Source organism: Trypanosoma equiperdum (assembly GCF_001457755.1).
Source record: "Trypanosoma equiperdum strain OVI genome assembly, contig: ctg_1417, whole genome shotgun sequence".
Taxonomy (NCBI): domain Eukaryota; phylum Euglenozoa; class Kinetoplastea; order Trypanosomatida; family Trypanosomatidae; genus Trypanosoma; species Trypanosoma equiperdum.
Window position 1 is genome coordinate 66,570 of NW_027123413.1, and position 9,882 is coordinate 76,451.

Here is a 9,882-nt window from a genome sequence, read left to right on the forward strand (position 1 = left end):
AGTGACTGTAAAAGTGGGCAACTTTCGGTAATGTCAGGAGTTCGGTTTCTCCTCTTTTCTTCCCCAGATTCATCATCTACTTTTCAGATTGTAACAACGAATAGTTCGTGAGGAAATGGGCAAGAAACAACCCATAGGTCACGCACAAAGGAATAAAGTGAGCAGCGCTGTCACGTGAAAACATGTGAAACGAGATGGTGATGTAACTCCAGGGGTGTGAGAGAAAATGAAAGACAAGCGTGACCACAACAGCAGGATCAACATGGAATAGACAGAACTTTGGGGAAGTACATTCTTCTAAATATTTTTCTCACCCAACTGGAGTTGCATAACGGCTGAAGTCCGTGTTTCCACAGGTTGATAACACCTTCTATTTCCATCATCCCGACACATATATACATTCCCAACACCAGTGCTTACATGCAGCCACTGGCTATTAACAGACCACTCACGGGCTCATTTCATCCTGTTTTGCTCGTAAACAAACAAAAGGTGAAAAAAACAATGCCCCGGAATGCAAGTTAGAAAAAGGGAAGGTGCCCCGGTACAAACTCACTTGAGATGATATGAGTTACTTTCCTAACTCTCCACACCTCTACGACAATTTAGTGTGTTGAGGTACGCAGTCGTCCATTGAGACACGGGCCTACGCACTTTTGGATTGGTGAAATAAGACACACCACGTCAAAAAAAAAAAAATGTCGTGGAGTAACCGCGAGTCTGCAGAGCCGTCACGAGCTCAGTTGCAGCGCAAACCCCCGTAACGAGCGCCGTATGCCTGCGTCAATTTAGTACGGGGTTGCCATCGTTCCGGGGACACAGGCACTAAGCACTAAATAACAAAGTTTTAACTATAAGACAACCCCTTTCTTCTCGCGCGAAATTTGTTCTATCAAGTGACACCGTCCACACGGTGAACTGCACCAAATAGTGCAACGCACAAGAGCGACAAATCACCTGGCGAGCCCTATAATCTCGGTTTCTTCTTTGGATGCAATGCTTCCTCGTGAACTTTTGTAAAATCGTCAGGTTTCCCCGGCTTACCCGTTTCAAAGGGGGCACGGCAGTCAGTATCACCAGCGCCACATCGCTTGCGGCAGTGGTCCAACTTTTGGGCATAATGCGCAATTCTTCCGTGCTGTCGCGCCTTTTCACGCGTGGCATCCGCAAGTTCTCTAGTCAGTGACTCCACAGAGTTGTATGTCTCGAGTGCAACAGTTCGAAGTTTCTGCAGCCGCTCAACCCCCACCGTCCCATTCTGCGTTAGTGCATTGTACCGATTCTGGGCTCTTCCCAGGGAATCTTGTAATTTAATGCACTGATCCTCCAACTGCTGCTGACTGTTTGCAAGGTTGAGTTCGCGACTATTGAGATTTCTACACCGCTTCATCAAATCCTTTACTTCGCGCTTTAATCTATCCACATAAGCTTCAGTCGGTGGGCACTGCCTTTGGCCAGTAATGCACACCTCATCGTCTACATCATGCGCAACATCAGTCTCACTACTACCAGCATTATTCATGTCGACAACGACTTCTCCTTGCTGTTGCCCAGCTCTTCGCCTACACTGTGGGTGGAAGCACAGAATATCAGATTTCCTCTTCAAGGGATGACGGCAGATGGGGCACTGTGCACCAGTCTTGTACTCGTACAGCTGCATTGCGCACGTAAAGTGAAGTAAGTGCCCACATGGAAGCACTGCGATTCCCTCCAGGGCTCCTGACGTCTCGGATGAACTCGCTGCCAACCTTGCTCTACCAGCACCCAAACGGTACAAACTTACCGCCGCCACAAAGGCGTCTGGCATGTTGCCGACCCACCCAAACGCGCCGTTTGGCCAAACTCGCATGGGAAAGTTGACTTCATCACCTACTTGGTTCAGATCACCACTTGCACCCACGTCCGTTGACGATGGCGTTGCTGCGGGTGCGTTACTCAACAGCGACTCAATGCAAATGGGGCACTCTGCACCACGCAAAAACTCAAACTGAGGCATTAGCATATTTGGCAGTGCTGGCACGTACGCAACTCCTCTTCCCCCACCTTCACCCGAGCCAGATGGAAAAGAATACGTAATGCGTTACTTATGTGTATAAGTCCTGCCACAAAGTATCGATAATATTCCCTTCCGCCTCCACACTTGGCACTAGCCTTCCTGGTGTTAAGAGAATCAGGGAAAGAAATAAATCGCAAGGTGCACCATGTTGATGCAGGGGAAAGTGAAGAAATGGAGAAGCAGCATCCGACGTGAAATTTTTAAAAGTGCAAAGTTGTGTCGAAACTCATTATGATGTTTCCGCGTAGACCCTGTTTTTAATCAATTGGCAGTTCGTGAAAAGAGTTTTGTCAATAAAAATTATAAGCGGTAGAGAAAGAATAAGGTAACCTTCTGCCCAACAAAACGTAAGGGGAAATGCGACGCAGCAGAAGCTCGCCAAAACGTTACGACGACATTACATTTACTCTACAACCCAAGGTGGCGGAGGTGCAAGAAAAATAACAACTGGTCCCTGCCGCTGCACAAAACCCACATCCATACGCACTGCGTCTTCATAGCAGCACTCCAAACTGGGCGGTGGGCCCTCACCGTACCCCAAAATTTGACCTTCGGTGATGCTTTCGGAGTCGACCACATCCGAGCAGGCAAGTAAAGATTTATGCTCCATTTCGTACCGCCAGGCGTGCAAGGCAACGCGGGACCCATTGGAACCATCAAAAGAAGCCACAGGAAGTTTCCCACCACACTCCCAGCACAACTCGTCGGAAGCATAAAATCTGTCACGAAAAGATTTTGGCAACTCGTCTACGCAAAAGTAAAAAGTTTGCCTATCATGCCCTCGCTCATTTGTATTGTATGTCACATCCCCAACAATGGGATGTCCCCAATCACTAAGGTGGATACGAATCTGATGCATGCGACCAGAGAATGGCACGCAGTGGACAAGACTTTCGGTGTTCGTTCCTGCATCTTTATGGTGGGAGTGATCACTCTGATAGTGCCGTAGCGGCTGACACAGCGTCATAGCATCCTGACAAAACATTTCCTTGATAGGGGTCCCATACGATTCATTCAAATCTTCATATATCGTTTCATTTTCACTGAACCTGTACTGCCGCAACGGAGAGGTGAAAAGAACCGGTACACCAACTGAATTCACAAAAGTCTTTACGTTCATCCCATCAGTTGCATCTCTGCGCCCTTCATGAGAGTTTTTGGTAACAATTAACAAGCCACCGTTAATGGGGCATGTTGTATCTTTCTCATTGCTGTCAGCTAGCACGCCTTCCTTATTTTTATCCCCAGGACAACTTTCAAATCGTATCTTCATAGAATTTTCCGGGAAACAGCCACGAACCCGCGCCAAGTACCGTTTCCTGACTGTGGCGCCGGACATGTGCAACTTATCGAAAGTAATCGTCCCCTCGTCGCTCTCAAAGCGGGATCGCCGTGGCAGAATCTCCTCCATCTGCCGCGTCTTACTCATAAGCGCTTCTCCAACGCGCCGCGCTGCTACCTTCGAGATTCCCAAGAGAAGCACACCAGATGTTACTTTATCCAACCTATGGCAGGGCCGCGGGAGCCGCTCAATAGGCACCGTGTCTTCTTCCATTGAATCCGTGAGATAATACGCCAGCAGCTCATCCCGCTCCCTCCCAGTAAGGTGAATAGTAGAAACCAACGATTGCAGGAGTGGATCCTTCTCTACAAGCCATGCATGCAGACGTCTTGGCGCAAGGACGTATTCCAGCATAGCTGTGCAGGAATTCATGAAATACCTGCCACTTGCATGAGTCGGCAAACCGGCAGGTTTGTGCACAACCAGAATTCCATATTCACAAATACGCACCGCCGCTAGAACTATGGGCTCGACGCCCGTGGCGCCCATACGCACGGGGATTTCATGTCGGTGGACCGAATGAAGAACAACGTCCCCATGCTGAAGTGGTCCGTTCGCATTAGATGAATCCCCAGCACTGGCATCTGCTCCACTCGGCTCGCCCGCAGTGTGAGATCGTTTCATGTGATTCCGTCGGACATTGCACCTCGATCGCGAGATTTTCTGCAAGCGTCCCTTTTCCACGCAAGCCTCGTAGTAACTGCGGGAGTGATGAACATGCTCCTCGGAGTAAACATCCACCAGCTCACGGCCCACCCAACGACCCTTTACGAAAACGCGAAACGTAAAAAAATACGGGACGACAAAGCGCCGCGTAGGTTGTTCGCGCTCCTTAGGAGATGAAGTCGCGGTGTACCATGGAAAACCGGGGAACAGCGGCGTGCTGTATAATTTTCGCTTCGATTCATCATTCCAGGAGGCCTCTTCCAAAAGTTGGAGCCGTGTTGCCTCCATAGATCCTTTGGTACTGTAACACATGAAAAATGCAGAGAATATAAAGAGATTGTTTTCCTCGTTTGGAGTTGGATTCCCTCCTCTCCATACGACCACGCGAGATTATTTCAAATAAAAGGTCAGAGGAAAGATAGGACATCCAATATAAAACGACAAGGGTGACTATTGCTGAAAGTCAGCCGCCGTCTTACCTCGGACCTTTTTCATTACCTCATGCACCTCTGATGGTGGGGGGACAGGTTCGCGGAGCATACCCCGTCTCACTAAAACTGACATGAGTCGATCGTACATAGTTAACTGCTTCACGTAGTACAGGGAAAAGAGAATGTGACGCACATCTCGCGGAACTTCTGCAGTTGATGTTATCTCGATGGTCAAACATGTGAACTCCGTAACCCTACTCCAAAATGCGTCGTCCATATAACGGCGAGAAGCAAGAGCACAACACAGCACAGCAACATCCTCAAGCAACTCCTCTGCGTTCACCACTGATCCTTCATGCTTTGCAGCCTTTCGCTCTGCCACCTTACGCTCCTTTAGTGAAAGCAATCGCAACTTCACTGCTTCAATATTGGTCTGACTTGGGGTTGGCCTTAACCGGGTTGTCACCTCACGCATGCGAACCTCAGTGGCTCTAGCTAATGCGTTCATTTGAGACAATACGGTGTACGACGTCATAACGGGCTTAAGGGCCTCACTGGTCGCAGGGGCGGAGGTTGTGGCGGATTTATTCTCATCTCTATCATCAGAGTCGTTAACACTGATATCGGCAGAAGAAATCGAGGCCTGACCCACGTGGGGATCATCAAAATCCGTGCATTGGGCAAAGGCCGTAGCGAGCCTGCCAAGTCGCTTGCTATCAAGTTGTTCGCAAGCACCAAGTGCGGGCAACAAGAGTTGATAAACAACGGGGAGCAGAACAACAGGCGGATCAACCGACAACAGTGCTCCGCCGGTGTCAGCCAGCATTATGGCATGTTGAAGAAGTTCAGCGGAAAGTTTCACACCCATATGGCTAAGGCGCTCCCCATCACGTGACGGTATTGGACTTGGTGCCTGTGTTGGTACGACATCGTTCGTAGTGTTCACTCCATTTTCGCATTCCGTAGCCAACTTTTCATCAGGTAAGTGATCATGTATGGCGTGCCAGACATGCGTAAGTCTCTCACGCGCCAGGTAAAAAATAACTACACGGATCTCATCAACAACGGTGGAAAGTAGTCCCTCATCCAAGCCATGCACAGCCGCATTGACAGACACTACGTTTTCTGGCATTTGGAGGCTCGGTGGTCCTGCTCGGAGAGTGCACAGTCGCAAAGCTGAACAAAGAGCCTGTACGAAAACAGGAAGGCAATACAGGTCGCGCGGAACCCGCTCCCCAGTGCCCTGTGGATCACTATGGTTCGCAAGCAGTTCCTTCTCCAATGTAGAGAGAAGGGAAGTGGTTTCAGTCCGGGGAAAGTGGCTTCGCCAGAGAAGACAGAATCGTCTCAAAGCCTCCGTGTCGTCTACATTTTGCAGCATGTCTTGGATACTCACAACAATACGCTCCCAGACCGGAGCTGAATCACTTGACTCCTCAAGTCCCAGTGGAAGAACTCCACCACTTCGGGGGATGGAAGAACAGCGCCTGGAGAACGAAACGACACGTAATGAAGGCGGCTGCAGCCTTCCTACCCTCCTGAAAATAGGTCGTATATACCACTGACACTTCATCATCCCGTGCCTCGCACAGGCTCCCACGACCGGCGCCAAGGAGACCAGCATCCGTGTGTGGAATGTTGTGCCTAAGAGAGAACAAAACGGGCAAATAATGATATTATCCACGCAAAGATCCATTTCCTGCACATTCATTGGGTGCATCCGTAGAGGATAAAAGGAACGGAAAGTTATCAAAGGTTCTACCGAACCCCTCTGACAAACATCACACAAAACAATCCTTTATTGTTTAAACGATCGGTATACAAGTAGCAGAGAATTGTGAGGCGAAAATCGCTTCACCATACATATAAACCCACAAGCTGTGTCTTCTTCCAACACCCAACACCCGTTAGTGCCGGTAGGCTACCGATACCCGCGTCCGACATGTTCGCAGCTATGATTTGAAACTTGCATTATTATTAAGGAGGGCTCGCAGGTAGGAACAGGGGAAAACGGGTAATAACTAAAAAATCGAACGGTACTCACACAACGTGAACCTTGAGAGTGCGGAATGGGAAAAAAAGCATGAGGGCGTCCTCAGGATCCACCGGTTGATAAATATGTTAGTAAAAACGAAGGAAAGTAATAATTTCCTGGCACCATGGCAACCATCCTTTCAGTATCGGTTACTCACCTCCACAGGACAAACCACATGCTTTGCCCGGCAACAACGCATTCCATGCACACAAAACAACTGAGACTGATGGAATGGATGCTTGTATTAAAACCACCAACGGTTATCTCGATAGATACTGGCGTACTCCGAAGACGACTTTCCCCCTTAAAATGTGCGTATTTTTCGCTAAATTAGACAGACAAGATCGAAAGCATATGCCCTGCTCGTGAACCTGGGTGCACAGTAATTACCACTAAAGCGATGCTTCGTCAGGTAACACTCCCTCGCGGAATGCCTCCTTCATCCGCTGGGACAGCTCCGGTGCAAGATCGTTGCCGTAGTGCGATAAGAGCGCCTGCAGTTGCCTCCCCTCCTCCGCCGTTATGGGGCGCACACGCTTTCCTGTTTTTGGGTCGACGAGATCGTCCTTCTGCTCCATCACTATCGCAACCATATCATTTGCTTGGGAAAAAATGACCTGCAGACACTTCTTGGGCACGTATATTTTCAGCGTGACAACGACATCGAGTATGCTAAGGATGACGGGTAGTGCTGGGTACTCAACTTCGTCAAGGCGGCACCCGATCTGCTCACCCATTGCGCGGAGCTTCTGCCGAGTCGGTTCCGCATTCATCGCATTGCGACCTCCATCACTTACTTGATTGAAACATGTGCGTATGGCAATCATGGCGGCGTTCGCCATATGATGGGTAAGCTGATCGGAGGTACAAATACGCTCTACTAACCGTTCACACACCTCCAGGCGCATGGTGCGCCACTTACGCAATACGTGGGCGAGCGTGGCACACTCGTGCGGGGTAAAGTCACCCACGTGATTCGTGGCACGGATAGCTAATGGCTCAAGGTGAAATGGCGTAAGGTCATGTACTGTATAACACTGCAATACACCGAGTAGTGACGGTAGATCGAAGTCATTCGCGAGGACTCCAACACGGCGAGACATCGCCAGCAACACCTTACGGCGGATATCCAGTGTCTCTTTGGCACATCCACGACGGGTTTTAAAAAGACGAGTTGAAAATGCCTTAACGGAAGACATGTCAATGTTCTCGTAATTACTGAATTTGAGAAGTGATTTCTCCATGCGATTCCAAAGGTGCCTGTTGTAAAAGTTGGCTGTAACAACATGCGTTGTCACATACAACACATCATCAGCAGAGAGGACACCGTCACCATCGCGACGTAACACCTCAACCGTTAGCATTCGCATAGCCGCTGTGTACTGCTTCTCTTCCAACCAATCCCGTTCTTTTAGCGAAGTTGTGTAATAAAGTGTCCGGCGTAGCTCGTGCATCCCTGCACGCTGCAACAAGGGTGTTGTTTGCATTTGCTTTACTAATGCTGTCATTTCATTGGTCGCCGACGTCTTCAGCTCCTCAACGAATTCCTCCATGCCTTCCTGCGTAAGAATTTCAGCGCTAGCACTGAGTGCATTCTGGGCTTTCAGTTGCACCGCCAATTCATCCGCCTTTGCAACACACTCCGACAGTACGTCACAATGAGCGGTGATGGCGGTGGAGGTGACCGGAAGGGAGCCGTTGACTCCAGATCCCGGTGAGTACGACACGGGAAGCGGGCCTTCCATTGCCACCGCCTCCCCTCCCCCAGTTCCAACATTTAACGAAGGATTGGTAACAGGTGACAGCGGTGAACCGGTGACGGGTGGCCCAGAGGACGCAATCCATCGTTTTGTGTCAAGAACTGTAAAACCTGCCTTCGGTAGCACGGTAACTACCGGGTAGCGGCGATACAACAGATTCCTACTGAAAACTCGTTCATGGTAACCAATGCCAGAATGTACAGAATGTTTGGACGACAGTAAACTCCCCACATCCTGACAACATAAAACTACCCGACGTCGCATGCGCGAAATCCCTTCACCTGATCCGCTCTAAGAGAAGAGAAACTTAAAGACATGCACAAAGTGTTGCGAGTGATCGTTGGAAGCATTGAGAAAACGGTAGTACTACAACACTCGCACTGATGCAGATCCATTGAACACACACTAGAGGGAGAGCTCGTTGAGGATAAAGTAAAGATTTGGAGCTTTAATCTCTTTTGCACGAGGGCAACAAACTCCGTACAGAAAATAAAAAGTTCCCTCGTGGAAAAACACAAGCTACACGAAGCATAACACCACGCACGGAGGGCACAACGACCCGGGGTAGCATAAGCAAAGAAAAAAACCTTAAAAAAATTAATAACACGATATATGTTCTGATCGTCGCTGTTGCCCTTCCAACCTAGCCTACCGCACAAAAGCGGAGGCAAAGAAGGATTTAAAAGGAGGGGGTGAATTTAAATGCTATCTTGCACATAATAAGTTGTAATGTGGGTTATACATCGCTTAGCACAACTAACTGATGCCACATAATTGATAAACTAAAAGGTGGGGAAAGAAGAAACTCCTCTCCCCTTCTATCCCATGACTCATGGTAGAGCAACCACACAACAACCTGCGCAGTGTCGCACATGGGTAAAATCTATTGGAGGAGCTGCGCGTAAACAGTCGGTATCAAAACAGGTCGCAAGTTTTCTAACAGAGACCGGCAACGGAGAAAATTACAAAAACCAACGTGCGACAAAAAAGGGGATACAGAGGAGAAACGTTGCCTCTAAATCTGAGCAACTGCACACGTTGTTGCTCACAAGTACAGGAGAAACAAAGATATGAGGAATATGCCAAGTAAGCAGTCAAGCGTGGGAATGAAGGAAGGAAGGTATCTCGTGCGACACACTAAAGGGGACGCAACCGGTTCCGCGTCAGCTACGGGGAAGTGAAAAAAAAAAACTTGAAAGACACACCCAATATATATGCATATATGCTCTCACTTGATTTCGCCATCCTTCACGTGCAGTTATTGACGGTTCCCTTGAAATATTGCACGGGAACTGCCATGTTCTATAGGAGGTGAAACTCGTATCAGAGACACCACTGGCAACCACCAAACGGTACACGCATGCCACAAAGCAAATGCAGAAGCAAGTATGCAGGGAAAAAATTTAACCGTCAAACGGAAGTTCACGCATGGTCCCAACACGACAGCACGCAATTATTTACCATGAACTACTACACGACTCCGTCTCACGGCTCTTTGCGGTGCGGTCATTAGTGTGCGAATCCCGCCCAGAACTTGTTTCTGACCTGGTGTCATCACTGACATCACTGGTGGCATCTGATTTAGTATCTTT

The 9,882-nt window shown here is 48.9% G+C and overlaps 3 protein-coding genes and 1 pseudogene across 4 annotated transcripts; all 4 read right to left on the minus strand.

Annotated features, from left to right (window-relative positions):
* Positions 1 to 967: 967 nt before the first annotated feature.
* TEOVI_000895400 (Ring finger domain containing protein, putative) lies at positions 968 to 2,002 on the minus strand (the record flags this gene model as incomplete). The annotated part of the gene is made up of 1 exon (XM_067221370.1): positions 968 to 2,002. The coding sequence occupies one exon, from the start codon at positions 2,000 to 2,002 to the stop codon at positions 968 to 970; it is 1,035 nt and encodes a 344-aa protein (XP_067077471.1).
* Positions 2,003 to 2,459: 457 nt separating this feature from the next.
* TEOVI_000895500 (RNA pseudouridylate synthase, putative) lies at positions 2,460 to 4,352 on the minus strand (the record flags this gene model as incomplete). The annotated part of the gene is made up of 1 exon (XM_067221371.1): positions 2,460 to 4,352. One exon carries the CDS (start codon positions 4,350 to 4,352, stop codon positions 2,460 to 2,462), a length of 1,893 nt encoding a protein of 630 aa, XP_067077472.1.
* Positions 4,353 to 4,517: 165 nt separating this feature from the next.
* Positions 4,518 to 6,215, minus strand: TEOVI_000895600:pseudogene (annotated as a pseudogene). The gene has a single exon. A coding segment is annotated over exon 1 (1,698 nt).
* A 707-nt stretch (positions 6,216 to 6,922) lies between these two features.
* TEOVI_000895700 (mitochondrial RNA binding complex 1 subunit) lies at positions 6,923 to 8,554 on the minus strand (the record flags this gene model as incomplete). Its single annotated transcript, XM_067221372.1, has 1 exon — positions 6,923 to 8,554. The coding sequence occupies one exon, from the start codon at positions 8,552 to 8,554 to the stop codon at positions 6,923 to 6,925; it is 1,632 nt and encodes a 543-aa protein (XP_067077473.1).
* Positions 8,555 to 9,882: the final 1,328 nt, after the last annotated feature.